General features: G+C 41.7%; 1 protein-coding gene across 7 annotated transcripts in view; it reads left to right on the top strand.

Moving 5' to 3' along the window:
* TJP2 (tight junction protein 2) overlaps nucleotides 1–19,986 on the top strand; it is a 120,654-nt gene that overhangs the window by 78,065 nt on the left and 22,603 nt on the right. For all 7 annotated transcript variants that reach the window (XM_046022061.1, XM_046022062.1, XM_046022060.1 and 4 more), the window contains 8 exons: nucleotides 6,586–6,639; nucleotides 9,741–9,865; nucleotides 11,428–11,530; nucleotides 12,859–13,489; nucleotides 17,411–17,514; nucleotides 18,163–18,316; nucleotides 19,583–19,691; nucleotides 19,792–19,925. In XM_046022061.1, the coding sequence (XP_045878017.1) occupies nucleotides 6,595–6,639; nucleotides 9,741–9,865; nucleotides 11,428–11,530; nucleotides 12,859–13,489; nucleotides 17,411–17,514; nucleotides 18,163–18,316; nucleotides 19,583–19,691; nucleotides 19,792–19,925 (1,405 nt within the window). In that variant the 5' untranslated portion in view covers nucleotides 6,586–6,594. The remainder of the gene's footprint in view (nucleotides 1–6,585; nucleotides 6,640–9,740; nucleotides 9,866–11,427; nucleotides 11,531–12,858; nucleotides 13,490–17,410; nucleotides 17,515–18,162; nucleotides 18,317–19,582; nucleotides 19,692–19,791; nucleotides 19,926–19,986) is intronic.

Here is a 19,986-nt window from a genome sequence, read left to right as displayed (position 1 = left end):
CTCAGGTGTCCCGTGGCATATATTCTAGTTCTTGCCTGTTCCTCAGACAATTTGTGTTTTCTTTTTAACCCTAGAGGTGATTTTCTTAATTCTAGTTTTTAATCTAAGAATTCTGATCTCTTGGAGTGAGGTGGTATTAGCCATGGAAATGTCCTAAAAGTGAATGCATAGTGAGAGGGTGAGCTGAAGGCGATTACTTCCTCCCACTTGGGTCATCAGTTATAGCTACTCAAGAGTAGGCTGGTTTACCTTCTGTACAAGCAAAATTGCTTTTTTCTAACTCCCCTTTGCCAAAGGGAACAAATGATCGGCTCTCATAGATCTGTTGGTAGAATTGCCTTTTGTTATGCTGTGTTCTCCCCATTTCAGAGTTTCTTAACCAGGGAAAAAGAAGCACTGTGTCTGGACATTTTCAGTTTTTTTCTCTCTCTCATATTAGTATCAGTGCACGAATGGCAGATTTTATTGAGAAAAAAATTTAAAACAACTAGTTTTTCTTAAATTATTTTCATTTGTACATAAGTATAGTAAGGCTTTTTATTTATATAATTATATTTCTTTGTGTCCTTATGTTTTAGAAATTTTTTTTTTTTTTAAAGATTTTATTTATTTATTTGACAGACAGAGATCACAAGGAGGCAGAGAGACAGGCAGAGAGAGAGGGGGAAGCAGCCTCCAATGTGGGCCTCGATCCCAGGACCCTGGGATCATGACCTGAGCCGAAGGCAGATGCTTAACCCACTGAGCCACCCAGGTGCCTCTAGAAATTCTTTATTAAAAAACATAGCTGGGGATACCTGGGTGGCTTAGTCAGTTAAGCATCTGACTCTTGATTTTGGCTCAGGTCATGGTATCAGGGTCATGGGATTGAGCCTGGCCTTGGGCTCCAGATTGGGGATGGAGCCTGCTTATGTTTCTCTCTCTCACTTTCCCTCTGCTCCCACCCTGTTCACTCACACTCAGTCTCTCTTGAAAAATAATAATAATAATAATAATAATAATAATAATAATAATAAGTAAACATAGCCGGACCTTCTTGTTTTTAATTCATCCTGACAGTCTGCGTATATTTATTGTGATTACTTTTCTATACTCTTCTATATTCTAGTTTATGTTTTATATTTATGCTGTTTTTTCCAAATTTTCCCTTTTGCCTTTTATGGATTGACTTTTTTGTTGTTGTTTGTTTAATTTTCCCCTCTGCTATGTTGGAAGTTATGTACTTACTGTAAGTATTCCTGGACTGGTTACCCCAGAAAACTTAAGTAGATTTAACTCCATGAAGTTCAAAATTAATCAGCAGTTTAACTGAATACAACATTTAGAATACTCTAATTACGTTACGGATTTACATGCAATGTTGCCCACTGCTTTGGTTCCATCTTGTTTATCTCTAAAAAACAGCACAATATTATTACAGTTGCATATAGCTAGGGGGTTCAGGTTCACTTACATTCCTTCTTGCATCTTGGGCCTTACTTCTGGCGTTATGGTCCTTTTTTCCCAACTATTCTTTAGAAATTGTTTTATTGCTGGTCTAGAGTAATAATCTCTCCCAGTTTTTATTTATTTATTTATTTATTTTTAAAGATTTTATTTATTTATTTGACAGCAAAGATCACAAGTAGGCAGAGAGGCAGGCAGAGAGAGAGAGAGGAGGAAGAAGGCTGTCCGCAGAGCAGAGAGCCCGATGCGGGGCTTGATCCCAGAACCCTGGGATCATGACCTGAGCAGAAGGCAGAGGCTTTAACCCACTGAGCCACCCAGGCGCCCCGCAGTTTTTATTTTTTAAAAAATGTCTTTTCTGCCCTTTAAATCAACATGTATTGTTTTTAAAATATTATTCTGTTGACTTTGGGCTTCCATCATTGCTCTTTAGAAGTCCACTGTTAGGGGTGCCTGGGTGGCTTAGTTGGTTGTCTGCCTTTGGCTCAGGTCACGATCCCAGGGTCCTGGGATAGCCCGCCATGGGCTCCCTGCTTAAAGGGGAGTTTCCTTCTTCCTCTGCCCATCCCCATCCTTGTGCGCGCGTGCTCTCTCTCTCTTAAATAAATAAATAAAATCTTTAAAAAAAAGTCAGCTGTTGTTCTAATTGTTTTTTTATAGGTAATTTAAAATTACCTATAATTTTATAGGTAATATAAATTATTACCTCTCCTGTCTAGGTGTTCTCAAGTCTTTACATTTTTTTCTGCTTTGGGATTATCATGTATTTAAAAGTGTTTTTCTACCCATCTCTCCCCATTTACCCTACCTGTGATGTGTTGGGCTTCTTGAACCTGAAAAATCTTCAATTCTGGAAGAGCCATTATCTCTTTGAGTATTGTATTTCTCCTGTACCCTTTAACATCTCCTTCAGGAAATCTGACTAGACACATTGGAAGACTTCCTTGATCTTAACTTTTCTTTAGGATATCACACTTTTTAAATGCTTTTTTGCTGTGTTCCAGGTAATTTCTTCCTACCTGTCTTCCATTTATTGTCTTCGGCTGTGTGTAGTATGTGGTTCACTCCATTCTTTATCCCATTTCAATTACATATTTCTATTTCTAAAGTTTTGTTTACTTTTCCCCCCCAGATGTGCTTGATCATTTTTGATGTTTTTCTTTCAGTATACTTCCAGTTTACCTTTTTAATTTCTTTTTAAACAATTTTTTTAAAATTTTATTTTTAAATTTAAATTCAGTTAATTAACATATAATGTATTATTAGTTTCAGAGTAGAGGTCAGTGATTCATCAGTCTTATAATAATACCCAGTGTTTATTATATCACATGCCCTTCTTAATGTCCATCATCCAGTTACCTTTTTCCCACACTCCCTTCCCCTACAACCTTCATTTTGTTTCCTATGGTTAAGAGTCTCTTATGGTTTATTTCCCTCTCTGATTTTGTCTTGTTTTATTTTTTCTTCCCTTCCCCTATATTCATCTGTTCTGTTTCTTTCTTTCTTTCTTTTTTTTTCTTTTATTTATTTGACAGAGAGAAATCACAACTAGGCAGAGAGGCAGGCAGAGAGAGAGGAGAAAGCAGGCTCCCTGTGGAGCAGAAAGCCCGATGCGGGGCTCGATCCCAGGACCCCGGGATCATGACCTGAGCCGAAGGCAGAGGCTTTAACCCACTGAGCCACCCAGGCGCCCCATCTGTTCTGTTTCTTAAATTTCACATATCAGTGAGATCATATGATAACTGTCTTTCTCTGATTGACTTATTTCCTTTAGCATAATACCCTCTAGTTCATCCACATCAGTGCAAATGGCAATTTTTCATTTTTTGATGACTGAGTAATATTCCACTGTGTGTGTGTGTGTGTGTGTGTGTGTGTGTGTGTGTGTGTATACCACCTCTTCTTTATACATTCATCTTTCGATGGACATCTCTGTTCTTTCTATAGTTTGGCTATTGTGGACATTGCTGCTATAAACATTAGGGTGCAGATGCCCCTTTGGATCACGACATTTATCTTTGGAATAAATATCCAGTAATGCAATTGCTGGGTCGCAGGGTAGCTCTATTTTCAGCTTTCTAAGGAACCTCCATACTGTTTTCCAGAGTGGCTGCACCAGCTTGCATTCCTGCCAACGGTGTAACAGGGTTCCCCTCTCTCCACATCCTCGCTGACATTTGTCATTTCCTGACTTGTTAATTTTAGCCATTCTGACTGGCGTGAGGTCATATGTCATTGTGGTTTTGATTTTTTTTTTCCTGATGCTGAGTGATGTTGAACATTTTTTCATGTGTCTGTTGGCCATTTGTATATCTTTTTTGGAGAAATGTCTTCTGCCCATTTCTTGGTTAGATAATTTGTTCTTTGGGTATTGAGTTTGAGAAGTTCTTTATAGATTTTTGGATACCAGCCCTTTATCTGATAGGACATTTGCAAAGATCTTCTCCCATTCTGTTCGTTGTCTTTTGATTTTGTTGACTGTTTCCTTTGCTGTGCAGAAGCTTTTTAGTCCCAATAGTTCATTTTTGGCCTTTGTTTCCTTTGCCTTTGGAGATGTGTCTACCAAGAAGTTTCTGTAGCCGAGGTCACAGAGATTGCTGCCTGTGTTCTCCTCTAGGATTTTGATGGATTCCTGTCTTGCATTTAGGTCTTTTCATCCATTTTGAGTCTATTTTTGTGTATGGTGTAAGGAAATGGTCCAGTTTCATTCTGCTGTGGCTGTCCAATTTTCCCAACACCATTTGTTGAAGAGACTGTCTTTTTTCTATTGGGTATTCTTTCCTGCTTTGTCGATGGTTAGTTGACCATAGACAGAGTTGAGGGTACACTTCTGGGTTCTCTATTCTGTTCCATTGATTTATGTGTCTAAACAATTTTTTTAAAGATTTTATTTAATTGAGAGAGAGAGAGAGAGAGAGAGAGAGATAGAGAGAGAGAGGCAGACTTCCTGCAGAGCAGAGAGCCCAGTGCAGGGCTCAATCCCAGGACCCCAAGATCATGACCTGAGCCAAAGGCAGATACTTAACTGACCAAGCTACCCAGACACCCTGTGTCCTTATAATTTCTTATGATAAACTTCATATTGTACCTACATCTCTGAGTCTGTGACTGATCTTTCCAATATTTAGTCTTTGACTCCGCAGTTTTCTTTTTCTTTCAGCTGTCACTCACGGTAACTTGTTATGTGTGTATGCATTCAAATTGTGAACTCATGGTTCTTGGATACTTACCTGGGGAATTCTCTGAAACCTGTGTTTTAGTATGTTCCTTGGAGAGAATTTGTATTTGCCTCTGTGTACCTGTATGGCACTACCATGCAAAACCACTTTGAGTGTGTTCTAAGGAGGTACGCTGCATTTGTATTAAGAATTGTAGTCCTGGTATGCCTGGGTGGCTCAGTCCGTTAAGTGGCTGTTTTTCCCTCAGGTCATGATCTCAGTGGCCTGGGATCAAGTCCCACATTGGGCTCCTTGCTCCGCAGGGGGCCTGCTTCTCCCTCTGCCTCTGCCTGCAGCTCTGCCTGCCTGTACTCTCTCTCTATGAGAAATAAATAAATAAAATCTTATTAAAAAAAAAAAGGAATTGTAGTCCTAAACTTGTTTGAGTACAGGTGTGTTGATAGGAATTCTCTAGGGAGATATTTTTAGTTATTTCCACTCTGCTCAGAGCCAAGGATGAGCAAGGCATGGGTCCCTGCCATCTCCATGAGCCTAATGATATTTTTTCCCCTACTGCATCCAATCCGATCTAATCTCCACCCTGTTTGGTCCTACATTTTATCTCTTTTCCTGGACTCTTGTTTAAATGCCTGTTTTAGTGCTGGTTTATCTCTCTGGCTTTGAGCTTTCTTGGTATTTCTACTTTAAGGATTTCTCTTCAAAGTCAGCCTGCATTTAACAGATTATTATTAGTATTTTTCAACTGATAGCTACCATTTTCAGGCTTTCCTGGACATCTGTTTTGGAATATTGTCAGAAACTGAAGCCTCCATCAATTTATGCAGGCATTTTCATCTTTCACATCCAGCAGTATTGATGGATAAGAGGTTACCCAACTGGGCACTCTCTGAGAAGGCTAGGGATTCCTTTAGACATAAAAATGTGTAAAATTTGCCTAAGAGATCACCCTTGACAGTAAGGGAGAGAACAGTGGTTATAAATAAATAAATAAATAAATAGCTCTTTGACTCTTGGTTTTGGTTCAGATCATGATCTCAGGGTTGTAAGATCCAGCTTGGGCTCTGCACTCAGCTGAGTCGGCTTCAGATTCTCTTTCCCTCTCCCTTTGCTCATCCCTCCCCACCTCTTATATATATGCTCTCTCTTTCAAATAAGTAAATAAATAAATCTTTAAAAATATATATATGGGGGCACCTGGGTGGCTCAGTGGGTTAAAGCCTCTGCCTTCGGCTCAGGTCATGATCCCAGGGTCCTGGGATTGAGCCCCGCATCGGGCTCTCTGCTCAGCGGGGAGCCTGCTTCCCCCTTTCTCTCTTCCTGCCTCTCTGCCTACTTGTGATCTCTGTCTGTCAAATGAATAAAAAAAATCTTAAAATATATATATATATATGTATACATATGTTTGAAAGTCTAGATTTCAGGGTGCCTGGGTGGTGTAGTGGGTTAAGTGTCTAACTCTGATTTCAGCTCAGATCGTGATCTCAGGGTCATGAGATTGAGCCCCGAGTTGGATTCTGCACTCAGCAGAGTCTCCTTGGGATTCTCTCTCCCTCTCCCTCTCTCCCCTTCCCTCTGCCTGTCCTCCTTCTTCTGTATGCTGGCTCTCTCCCTCAAGTAAATAAATAAGTCTTAAAAAAAAAAAAAAAGAAACGCTACATTTCCTTTTTTTGAGGGATTTTATAATGATTGGTTTGGAGTGGTGATAGTAAAAAAGCTCAACACTTAATATTTATGTATCTCTTATTATGTATTTCACTAATTTTCCAGTATTATTAAGACTGCCATTTGATTGAAGGAGTGTGAAAATAGGTAATACAGTGTTCCTAAAAACTACCAAGTCTTTCTGGTTTGTGGAATGTATGAATTGGACTTTATATTGAGACATTCTCATTTCTAGCTTTATTTCTAGCATTGAAATGTTTGTGGTTTTAATCAAATTGATCTTACTGTTTTAAAACAGGCTCCAGGCATGGAAGAACTGATATGGGAACAGTACACGGTGACCCTACAAAAGGTGAGTGCCATACAGTACATGCTACAATTGTGTCCTTGAGTTTATTCATGGGTCTTACTCATTTTTGCCCAAACACAGTTTTTCCCCCTTAAGGTGGATGATGCATTATCAAAAAGATTTGCACGTTATGATTTTTTTGGTTAAGGTCTGTGTACTAGAAAATTCTGGAGGTTGTTTAGTGCATTCACTTATCTCTAGACATAATAGGTCATGGAAAAAAGAGAGAAAAGGAGGGGAGAAATGGAAATAACCTGTACTGCTTAAGGATGTTGAGGTAGCTTCTACAACTTTTATAACTTTTTTTTTTTAGATTTTTATTCATTTATTTGACAGAGAGTGCACACAAGCAGGGGGGACGGCAGGCAGAGGGAGAGGGAAAATATCCCGCTGAACAGAGAGACCAAAGCAGGACTCAATCCCAGGACCCTGGGATCATGACCTGAGCTGGAGGCAAACGCTTCACTGAGTGAGCCACCCAGGTGCCCTAATTTTATGTGTGTGTGTGTGTGTAAGACTTCAGTTACTCATTTGAGAGAGAGACACAGAGAGGGGGAGAGCACACGTGCAAGCAGGGGTTGGAGCAGGGAGAGGGAGAGGAAGAGGGAGAAGCAGATCACTGAGCAGGGAGCCTGACACAGTTCCATCCCAGGACTTCCAGGATCATGACCTGAGCTGAAGGCAGGTGCTTAACCATCTGAGCCACCCAGGTGCTCCAGGTACCCCAACTTTTATCATTGTAATTGTAACATATGAAGTCCAAACTGAATTTTGAAACATTGGTTTAGCAGTCAGGAGACATGGGTTGAATTCCTTGTGCAACTCATGATCATATTAAGAGGCGCTGACTTAATCAGATTTTTAAAAATCCTCCCCTCTTGCCCATGGGGTTGAAAGTAGTAGTATCAGAAATAAATGTATTTCACTTAATTATGAGTTATTTCACAGCTACTGCTCCTCTTGAGTAAATGAGGTCATACAAATAGCTTTTGTACGTGGAGTCCAGCACACGGTGGTTGCTTAACAAATGTTGGCTCTGTTCCTTTTTATTCTTCTGACAATAGTCTGAGGTAGGCCTGACAAGTGTTAGCCCCACTCGAAACAAGCACAGCCACCGAGAGTTGGTGTGGGATGTGTATGCGGCTGGGCTGACCTGAACAGTCCTGAGGTCCTCCTCCATCAGCTGCCCTGGTCAGCATCTCTGTGACTTTTGTGGGCTCTGCTGGGATCTTAGTACTCCTCTGAATCCCTCCAGGCTCTGGATTGTAAGTTCCTAGAGGGACTGTAAGTTCTCAGAGGGAGAGTTTTTCCTTAGAACTGTGAACTTTTCAAACCCTGACTTCGGTGAAAAGTTAGTTCCTGTTATACATGAATTAAATTAATCCTGGTAGAAAAAAACCCAGATCAGTGCTTAGGTGCCCAAACTTTCGGAGCAGTGACATAACATCATTTCTCCTGGTTTCCCCCCTTGAGTTCTACTTTTTTTTTTTTTTTTTTTTTTTTTTTTTTTAAGATTTTATTTATTTATTTGACAGAGAGAAGATCACAAGTAGGCAGAGAGGCAGGCAGAGAGAGAGGAGGAAGCAGGCTCCCCGCGGAGCAGAGAGCCCGATGCGGGGCTCGATCCCAGGATCCCTGGGATCATGACCTGAGCCGAAGGCAGCGGCTTAATCCACTGAGCCACCCAGGCGCCCCTGAGTTCTACTTTTTAACCTTAGTCCTCTTCTGACTCTTCTCTGCACCCTGCCACCAACATTTCACATGCCCCTTTCAGAGGCGAAGGTGAGAGATATTTTAGGTCTAGGATGGGGATGGAGCTACCTTTGTATAAAGGAGCTACCCAGGTGATGGTGCTGCCCCATCCAAAGCCATGTGATGAAGGGACAATCGGCTAGCCCGTTTGGTATTGCTAATTGTTTCTAGTTGGCACAGTGGGTCCCATGTGGGAAATCTTCCATGGCGGGGTTGGGGGTGGGAAGACATGACTTTGTTTTATTCTCTGAGTACATGTCTGTATAAGCAACCTTGATTTATAATTATAATCACATATAGCCATATCATCTGGATGAAACCTAGGGAGCTGCTTTATAAAGGTTTTATTTTTTTAAAGATTTTTATTCATTTATTTCGTATATATTATTTCATTTTATTCATTTATTTCATATATATTATTTCATTCTATTTGACAGAGAGAGATCACAAGTAGGCAGAGAGGCAGGCAAAGAGAGAGGGGGGACGCAGGCTCCCTGCCGAGCAGAGAGCCGGATGCAGGGCTCGATCCCAGGACCCTGAGCCGATCCCAGGACCACTGAGCCACCCAGGCGCCCCAAAGGTTTTATTTTTAAGTAATCCCTACGCCCAGCCGAGGGGTTTGAACTCAAAGCCCCAAGTTTAAGAATCACATGCTCCACGGACTGAGTCAGCCAAGTGCCCAGGGAGCTTAGCTTTTTTAAACACTGAAATGGGCTAGGGTTATGTATTATATGGGTTCTCTGTTATACATTTCTAGACCAATCATCTAGACTTTCTGTCTTATATTCATGCAGGAAGGAGTTTAATGCTTTGCTCTCTCAGAAGGTCTTAAAACCAAGTTTATCTTCAGAGTTTATCTTTAAAATCTGTTTACCTTTTGGGTCACCCTATATTAAAATGAAACCATAGTTCACCTAACTTGAAAGTTAAAGGTATACTTTAAAAATGGGGTTTTAACACAGGTACAGTTGTGACTGAAGCTGTCCCAGCTCAGGCCAGGATATGAGAACAGTATGACTGGTGATTGGAAAAGCACATCCCGGTGTGGACAGAGGATGTTATTTCCCATCCCCTGCCACTTTCTACTGATAACTCCAGTCTGTACTATCCATCTTTTATGGCTTTTCACAAGACTATTTCTTTTAGATAAGGAGTTTCCCTTTATAAACCTGTCAGCCAACCATGATGGTGCTTTATTTCATTTCTCATTTGTGCCTGTAAGCCTCTGTTCCTGAGCTGTCTCTGGTTATTGGTCTGACCTTTATTTTATTGAGTGCTTATAATAAATCCTAAAAGCTACTTATGGAAGAAGGATTTTTAAAAAAAATTTTTCTTTTAACTCCAATGAACAGGATTCCAAAAGAGGATTTGGAATTGCAGTGTCTGGAGGCAGAGACAACCCCCACTTTGAAAATGGAGAAACATCAATCGTCATTTCAGACGTGCTCCCCGGTGGGCCCGCTGATGGGCTGCTTCAGTGAGTGTCCTTGTGTCCCAGCCACAGCCCCTGCCGGCCCTGCTGGTTGGTTCTGGACAGGGTGCTTGGCTGGAGGTGGAGTGTGGGGGGAGGTGGTGGTGGTGTGCATTTTTAAAAAAGAGGTTTTACATAAATTGAAAAGTTTTAGGAGAAGGGGGGCAGGGGAATGGGGTAATGGGGTGATGGACATTAAGGAGGGCATGTGATATAGTAAGCACAGGGGATTATGTAAGACTGGTGAACTGCTCAACTCTCTACCTCTGAAACTAATAATACACTACATGTTAATTAACTGAATTTATATTTTAAAAATCATTAAAAAAAAAAAAGAAAAGTAAGCAAGAATTGATACTGGAACACACCATGTTTTAACAATCCCTGAACCATTGGAAATACCCAAACTTTGGAGGGAGGAGAGCAGTCATTTACATGGGGAAATGGTTATAATTAACCCAGCTGTCATTCCTAGGCTTAGGAGTCATTTCTGAATCTGAAGTACAAAATCAGCATGCTTTCCCCCCTACCCCCATCACTTTGTATTTATTTCACCTTATATTCATTCAGCATTCAATGAGGATACTTTGGCCTAATGATGATCTGATTTGTAAGAGGAATGTGGAAATTGGGAAGATTTAGTACATGAAAACACAGATTTTCCAATTTCCAGCCTTCTGGTCTGAACAGATTACACCATTTTAAAAGATGCGTATCTGAATTCCCTCCAGATAATTTCTCAGGGCAGAAACTAAAATTAATTATATGACTGCCTTGGCTAGAGAGCTCAGAAGTTTAGGTTCTATTGGCATTTCATGTCTGTATGGTCATATCTAAGTCAGCAGTCTTTCATACAGAGAGTAGTGTAGAATTAAAAAATAATTTGGGGGATGAGGTAAGAAGTTTTGAATGACCTCAAAATTTCTTTAATCATCAGAGGCAGGGGCGCCTGGGTGGCTCAGTGGGTTAAGCCGCTGCCTTCAGCTCAGGTCATGATCTCAGGTCTTGGGATCGAGTCCCGCATCGGGCTCTCTGCTCGGCGGGGAGCCTGCTTCCCTCTCTCTCTCTCTCTGCCTGCCTCTCTGTCTACCTGTGATCTCTCTCTGTCAAATAAATAAATAAAATTTAAAAAAAAAAATCAGAGGCAAACTCCTGATCTCTTCCCCTCCCCTGAAAAACACAGGTAGATATCAGCCTGCTTTGAGGTGGATATTGTAGACTTCTGGAAGCCCACCGTGCACCTTCGGTGGGCAGGGAGGGCCTGATGCAGAAGTTCCTTTTGTGCCTAGACCTTGCTACTGCTTGAGTGCCTCCTGGAGGAGCCCTTTGTGTGAGGGTCATCCCCTGCTGGTTTCCAGTAGACAGTGTCAAAAGTGGGCTGGGCCGCTCATGGGTTCCATCCTGGGAAGGGCTCACACTGAGTTGACTGATGGAGCCTCAGGAGTCATCAGGCACTGAGTCCTTTAAGCGTTTGGGGTCAATTTGCTGCTTCTGTGTGTTCCTAAATAAGTAATTTACAGTGAATAGATGGGAGTTTTTCAGGCCTTGTTTTTATTTTTTGTTTGCAGAGAAAATGACAGGGTGGTCATGGTTAATGGCACCCCCATGGAGGACGTGCTCCATTCATTTGCTGTTCAGCAGCTGAGAAAGAGTGGGAAGATCGCTGCCATTGTAAGCCCTGGTTTGCTTTCAGCTTGCCTCAATAGCGTCTTGTTTTTATGCTCAGAGGAAAATTACCACTTGCTTGTAAGCGCTTGACAGAATTACATAATTTAGGGACTGCTAATTTCTTGCTTCCTCTACTTTGGGGTGACGTTATGGATGATGTAAAGATGTAAGTAAGCTCTCCCTGCCTTTTCCTCACTTTCAGTGATTCTCTTATCTCAGGAACCAGGTTAGATAATCCTAAGAGAATTAACTAGACTGAGAGAGAACATTTGTAAGACAGCGTTTATATAGAAAATATATTTCAGCTCAACAACCCATTTGTAAAGGCCCAAACAAGAACTGTTATGTCTTAATGAACTAGACTGTCCTAGGAGATAACTGGCAGTCTGTAGCATTCATTCATTTATTTGCTCACTCATTCATTCAGCAAACCCTGGATGAGAATCAGCTTTGAGCCAGATGCCTCCTGAGCCTGGAGCAAGGGGTGCTTACTCCAGCCAGGCAAATGGACACGTACAGCGAAAATTGAAATACAATATGTTTAAAGGCAGTGCTGGGGGGAGGTACCGGGATGTGGTATTTTTCTTTTTCCCCAATGGTATATTATGAAATTTTCAAACAGAGAAGTTCAAAGATTAGTGTAATAAGCAATATATTTTGTACAGTGTTAATATTCTACCATCTTCACTCGATTTTTCTATGTATACAAACACATATTTTTAGTGAACCATTTGAAAGAAAGTTGCAGACATGACAGTGTCAGTCCTGCATACTTCAGCCCACATCTCCTAAATAAGAACATTCTTCTACATAGCTAGAACACTGTATCATCCTATCTAAGGAAATTAACAGTGACTTTAAAGTATCATCTAATATCCAGTCCAAATCCCAAGACATGTTTGATAAGATTTTTATTCCCCATCCAGAATCCAGTCAGAGCTCAACACTGCACTGGGTCCTTATCTTTTCAGTGCCTTTTAATCTAGAAGGGTCCTTATTCCCTCCCTCCTCCCCATTAATGACACTGACTTTTGGATGAATCTAGGCAGTTTTATCTAGAATGTCTCGATTTCTGGAGTTTTTAACTTAGGGATTTAAAGTTCCTTGATGCTACTGAGTAAAGAAGCAGATTTTTGGAGGCACTGTGATCAGTTATACTCATTATGTTATTCTCAGCCCTGTGAGGTATTTTTTTCCCCCAAGGAACCAGAGGCTTAGTGAGTCGAGGGGGACAGAGAGTTACTGAAAGGAGAACCAGACTGGGCCCTTAGCCACTGCGCCCTCTGTATTTAATTGTCCTTGTCTTGCATCCCCACTGTGTTTGGTGACAGGTGGTGAAGAGGCCCCGGAAGGTCCAGCTTGCCCCGCCCCCGGGCAGCCCACCCATCGATGAGGATGACCGTGCTTTTGAGGTGATGGACGAGTTTGACGGCAGAAGTGCCCGCAGCGGGTACAGCGAGAGGAGCCGGCGCAGCAGCCACGGAGCGCGCAGCCGCAGCTGGGAGGACAGCCCGGAGAGGGGGCGACCCCAGGAGCGGGCACGGAGCCGGGAGCGCGAGCGCAGCCGTGGCCGGAGCCTGGAGAGGGGTTTGGACGACGACTACGGGCGGGTCCGAGAGCGCAGCCGTGGCCGGAGCCTGGAGCGGGGTTTGGACCAAGACGACTACGGGCGGGCCCGAGAGCGCAGCCTTGGCCGGAGCATTGACCGGGCCTATGACCAGTATGACCAGGCCTACGACCGGGGCTATGAACGCGGCTACGACCGCACTTACAGCCCAGAGGTGGAGTATGGCCGCAGGGCCCAGCCCGATGCCCGGTACTTGGAGCCCCGGAGCCGCAGCCGCGAGCACTTGCACTCCCGCAGCCCCAGCCCTGAGCTGAGGGGGCGGCCAGACCACGCAGGTCAGTCCGACTCGGACAGGCCCATCGGGGTCCTTCTGATGAAAAGCAAAGCAAATGAAGGTAGGCATGCTCGAGGAGGAAAAGCACTGTTACAACAGCTAACTCTTACGTGGCACTTAGCGTGTGCCAAGCACTGACCCAAATGCTTTGCCCTGACTGGCTCATTTCTCCCTTATGACCACCTCATGTGGGAGTTACATCTTCACTGCCGAGACAAGGAAAATGAGGCACAGAAACGTTCATTAACTCGCACAAAGCTGTCAGTAATGGCAGAGCCAGGCTGCTGAAATGAACTTTTAAACTCCTAGGCGGAGGTTCTCAAAGCAGCTTAAGTACCACCTTTGCAGTAAATGCAGATTCTCGGGCCCCAGCTCCGCCCCACAGACCCAGAAACCCTGGGGAGAGCCCTTGGAGTCTGTGTTAGCAAGCTCTCCTGGTGAGCCTGGTGTGGCTTAAGTGGTGAAACCATGGGAGTGGACAGGACTCTAGCTGATCTTGAGTTTTGGCCTGTGCTGCATAAATACTCTCTTAGTCCTCACCAGAACCCTGTGTGGGGATAGGAGACTTCCTTCCTATTGTGTACAGTGGGGACGACTAGGCCCAGAGGCTTTGGCATGCCCACAGATGAGGTGGGCCCTAGCCCAGGCTGCCTGTCTTGCACTGCATTGCTTGCATACCTTTCATTTCACCCAGAATTCAATAAAGTCCCATGTGGCAGCTAGAGAAGCCAGTAGTACCTGTAGTTTAGGTGACGATCTAAACTCCGAGAAGGGAAGTGACTTGCTTGGATCTTAAAGCCAGTAGAGATGTGGCAGAGCCAGAACTTGAACCCTGTCTCCTGAAAGTAGATGATCAGAAGCACGTAGGTGAATGAACAGGGCTTCAGGGCCAGTGCAGAGGTATTCCTTACATCACTTCTTGGTTCTGACTTTTTAAACTACCTGGAACCTATCCCTTATCTCCTTCTGTTCTCTAATTCTCCTTCCAAGACCAAGAGAAGAGCACCCCAGAATGCAAAGGGAACTTCTTGCCCTTTAGGTTGGGAACTTGCATTTCAAATAGCCTGTCTGAGGAAAGGGTTTATTATTTTACTTCTAGTGGAACACAAAGTCGAATTACAGAACTAGGTACCCATCACAATACCTGAAGAATAACACAGGGACGTGAGTAACGGGGTATGTAGAGACCAGTCCCAGAAGACAAAGGAGAAATAGAGATTGCACTATCAGTAAGTAATGTGCATCTTAGGAGGTTTAAGGATTCTATAGGACTTTATAACCACTGGTAATGACATACTAGTTCATCAGCTCCCAAGAATGTACAGTAGAAACAGCTCTGCTCCCAGACTGAAGGGTGGACTGTAGAGAAATTTTGGGAATGACTTGGCACGCGACCTCCTTCAGAGAGCCCTGATGTACATTCTGTTGGACTTGTACCCCAGGTTTTTGAGTTAACCCAAGGCAATGCTTTTCAAACTTTCCTCTTCCCCTTCCTCCTCCTCGCCTCCTCCCGTTTCCCCTTCTTTCTCTCTTCCTCTCCTTCCACCTTAGAAAGACCCACATTTTGCAACAATCATGGATGTACCTCTGTATCAAAAACTTGAACAAGCTTTTCATGGAACAGAACTTACTCTGTGTGATGCATTTTGAGAGGTTCCATTACATTAAATTTTTTAAATGCTGTTCATGACTTATTAAATTGATTTTAAGACTCACTAATGAGTTGTAAACCACAATTTGAGAAGCTCTTTACTGTTGTAAGAGATTGCCCAAGTCATGCCTGGTCTTACTAATACTATCAAGGATAAAAGGGGCTTATGTACCTTTGTTGAGATAAAATTTTACTCCTCCTGGACCATTTTGTTATTTAAACTTGGAATTCATTGGGGGAATAAAGTTCCTTTTTTTTTTAAGGTATTTTGCCACCGTTTGCTAGGATTGCACAGTAATTTAACTATCATTGGCAAGGGTGCACAAAAATTAATCCTTAAAGAAATCTAGCAGTAGGCAAGACTTAATTTGACTAAGAAAAATATGATCCGTTTATATAGCCTGCTGTTACATTTCATGGGCACCAGATAGCTTTGCTGGTAAATGTCTTAGAAACTGCTCAAGTTATTTTTTCTCCATTTAAGAGATGCCCTCAAAATACACGTTAACAACCTATTTGCAACTATACAGTAAGACTGAGGATAGAGGAATTGTTGAGCTTCCTTCCGACTCTTGGTTTTGGCTCAGGTCATGATTTCTCCGTCCTGGGGTGGAGCCCTATGTTGGGCTCTGTGCTTAGCGCAGAGTCTGCTTCAGATTTTCTCTCCCTCTCCTTCTTGCTCACTCTCTCTCTCAAATAAATAAATAAAAATAGAATCTTTAAATTATATTATTGCAGCGCCTGGGTGGCTCAGTCAGTGAGGCATCTGCCTTCAGCTCAGGTCATGATCTTAGGGTCCTGGGATAGAGCCCCGCATCAGGCCCCTTGCTCAGTGGGGAGTCTGCTATTCCCTCTGCCTCCTGCTGTTTGTGCTCATTCTCTCTCTCCCTCCCTCAGATAAATAAAATCTTAGAAAAAATAGTTGTATCATTATATTGTAAACCTGAAAATAATATAACATTGTATGTTAATTATAGTTGAATAAAAATGTATCTTTAAATTTAATTCATAACTTTTCTAAATGGTAGAAAGTTACTTTGTTTTGGAATTAAAAGATTTTGCAGTCCAGAACAATAGTAATAAAATTTGAATGTGCCTCTTTTAAAACCTGCTAGGTCATGGTACCTTCCTAAAATAACCAACATTTATCTTTAAGTTAGGTATTTTTACAAGTTTCATAAGTAAAATTAGAAGAGTCTGAATAGTATTTAAAATACTTTAAAATATGCTTACTTAAAATATAGTACGTTTTCTTTTAAGAGCAATTCAGATTTCATAAACCCCCAGAATATGCTTGTTTTAGTTAAAAACTTTATTGCTTTGCCTGGCTTAATGACCCTTTTCCTTTGCACAATGAAATTTTTTCAGTGCAAACCCCACCCCTCTCATTCGTTACACATGAAGGGAACACTACTGACAGTGTCTTCCTGCAGGCAACAGGGCTGTCAGCAGAACAGGTTTACTGAAACGTACGGAATTGGTTTTTTTTGTTCCCAATTTAATATTAAGTGTTAATTTTAGAGCAGATACTCATATAACCTTTACCTAGTTTTTCCATTTGCTAACATTTTGCCACATTTGTTTTCTTTCTCCTGTTTTCCCCCTTCTTCCTCTCTTCCTTTCCCACACTACTGTCTCTCAGTGGTTTTTTGGAACTGCTTGAAAGTAAGTTGAAAGGGTGGCCCTTTACCCCTAAATATTTCAACAGGTATCTCCAGAGGATAAGAACATTCTCCTACATAACTCTAATGCCATTACTGGTTCTTTTTTTTTTTTAAGATTTTATTTACTTATTTGACAGACAGAGATCACAAGTAGGCAGAGAGGCAGACAGAGAGAGAGAGGAAGGGAAGCAGGTTCCCTGATGAGCAGAGAGCCCGATGTGGGGCTCAATCCCAGGACCCTGGAATGATGACCTGAGCCAAAGGCAGAGGCTTTAACCCACTGAGCCACCCAGGCACCCTCCATTACCGGTTCTTAAGAAAATTAACATTAATATCCCTTTTAATATACTGTAGTATGGTTCATTTTGAAGTTGCTTCAAAATACATAACTGCCACACACACCCCCTCCCCCACCTCTGTCCCATTCTGGATCAAGGATCTAGTGAATGTTCATGCATCACATTTGGTTTTTATATTGTTTTAACTCTAGAACAATCCCTCTATCTCTTGTTTTTTATGACACTAATTTTTTCAGTGAGTCCAGGCTGGTTGTCCCACAGAATGTCCCACAGGCAAAATCAGTTTTTCATAAATATTTTTAAATTGACCTAAAAACCAGACTAAATATTCTGAACAAGTGGATGAAATATGTATGTTTGTCCCCTAGAGTATGGTCTTCGGCTTGGGAGTCAGATCTTCATAAAGGAAATGACCAGAACGGGTCTGGCAACTAAGGATGGCAACCTGCATGAAGGAGACATAATTCTCAAGGTGGGAGTCCGAGGGGAGAGAACAACTGAACTCACGTTTGGCTTTCTAGTCCAAATTTCACATCTGAGTGCTGACACAGTGAAGCTTGGTTGAGATGGGAGTCAGTAGTAAGACAAAAGCTGGGAGGGGCCAGCAAGGTGAGACTTTTATCACAAAAAGCAGACATGGAGATTTTTAATAGTGTAGTATCTGTTAAAAAAACAAAACAAAACAAAAAACTCAATGAATACCTTCTTCTTCCCCATTTATTTGAAGTTTAAGTTCCTATTCCCTAAACTAAGGAAAGATGAGGGGAGAGTTGGTAGTATATGAAATGTTGAATGTTTAACAGTTTCTATAAACCTCTCTAGTCAGGAAACATGTTCCAGTAGTAAACCAATCCATCGTCTTGAGCTTGGAAGTTAAATAAATTAGCAGAGTAACTTCAGTATACCATAGCTCTCTTATGCCTGTATTTGGGACCCAACTGTACAGGGTCATATTTAATTTGAAGGATAACTCATTTTTATTTAGTCAGTCATCCTAAAGCCCATGTCTGTTTGAGTAGCTAAGCAGAAGCCTTTACACTTTTAGAAGGGGAAAATAAAAACTTTGTTTCACTGTGCATGGTTGTATTGCATGTAACATGACCATTACTCATGAACGCAGATAAACGGAACTGTAACTGAGAACATGTCTTTAACGGACGCTCGAAAACTGATAGAAAAGTCAAGAGGAAAACTTCAGCTGGTGGTGTTGAGAGACAGCAAGCAGACGCTCATCAACATCCCATCGTTAAATGACAGCGACTCAGAAATAGAAGGTAAAGAAGGGGGAGGCTGTGAGCTTAGCAGGAAGCAAGGAAGGCTGTACCTTTTGCAACTCAGTTTAGCATAGCCATCTAGCTGGAAGCTAAATTTCCAACAAAAGCTTCTCTTTTAAACTTTAATTCCAGTAAATGGTGGCTAATTTCTTGTTAAAGTGTCTGTTGAGATTAGTTTCCCAATATGACATTTGGATGCACTCATGAACTTCCCAGTAGACTCTGATTTAGGCCACTGAAAACAAAACTTATTAGTAACAAAATGTATGTATGAGTGGTTCAAAGACCTAACCACACCCATTTGTAAATTGTTCATTCTTGCACTTTCTTGTAGATTTTTAGAAAGTAGATATGAATATTTCCAACAAAGAGAAGGTCATATGGAAGAGAGCTAAAATAGGTAGACACTATAGTAAAGATTTGATCAGAATGACTGAATATCTTAGCAGTCTGTATCACCTCTTCTGTCTTAGGAGGCAATATTCATTTCTTGAATATGAATTATACATTTTAATTATGTATAAATTACCAATAAAATTAAGTAGGCATAAAAAAAAATAACTAGGAAGATACTTCCTAACTAATTATCTGGTACTACCTTCATGCAGTAGAGTTTAGAAAATAGTAAGGTCTTAAGTTTGAAGACAGATGTGTTGATTTTTTAAAGAATTACTTCATGAAATCTGAAGACTTAGTTTAGTTTCCATTATATCAAAAGTCCAATCATTTGGTTACTGCTGTGAATGCAGTGCAGAAAGACAGGATGAGAAATAATCCCAGCATGCTAGGTGCTTATAGTTACTTCCTTGCTATTCCAAGTGTGGCTTCAGCCCACCAGCTCCGTGAACATCCAGGAGCTTGCTAAAATCACAGAATTGCAGGCCCTGCCCCAGAACAGCTACGTTCTAATTCAGATCCCAGGTGACTGACATGCACATTAAAGTTTGAGAAGCACTGTTCTGTGTGGTTAAAAATGAGTGTATACATATATGATCCAGTAATAGATTTTGATTTCCCAGTAGCAACTTTGAAGGAAAGTGTAATGAAAGAGGAACATAAAATTCTGAATTTGGCTTCCTCTTTATTAATTGATGCCTTTCCCTTTAGAGGCTTAGATTTTCTTCAGGGGAAGACTGCTAGACTAATGGTACAATTTCTGCCTGCCTTTTTTCCATTTCCCATGTTGCCTTACCCAGAGAATAGTATCATTTCTGGTACAGTTCTTAAATATTTTAGTAAGCAGTCTTTTCTTATTTTTGAAACCAGATATCTCAGAAATAGAGTCAAACCGATCATTTTCTCCAGAGGAGAGACGGCAGCAGTATTCTGATTATGACTACCATTCCTCAAATGAAAAGCTGAAGGAAAGGCCAAAGTAAGATGATGTATACTTTCCCTCACACGTGACCCCGTGAGTGTACACACATGCATATCTGCGGTGACGTTATGAGACATTAACGTGATGTGTGCTTAAGTTCAAGAGAGGACACGCAGAACAGATGGTCCAGGATGGGCGCCACACCCACTCCCTTCAAGGCCACAGGGGACGCTGCAGCTGCGGTTGGCACAGAGACCAGCAAGGAACCCAGATACCAAGAGGAACCACCAGGTGAAGGTCCTTTTAAACGTGTTCAAAACTGTCTGCTTGGTAATTCCAGAGGATGGCCAGA

The sequence above is a fragment of the Meles meles genome, chromosome 11 (assembly GCF_922984935.1).
Source record: "Meles meles chromosome 11, mMelMel3.1 paternal haplotype, whole genome shotgun sequence".
NCBI classification, from domain to species: Eukaryota; Metazoa; Chordata; class Mammalia; order Carnivora; family Mustelidae; genus Meles; species Meles meles.
Note: the sequence above shows the minus strand (reverse complement) of the source record. Positions and strands in the feature narration are given on the sequence as shown.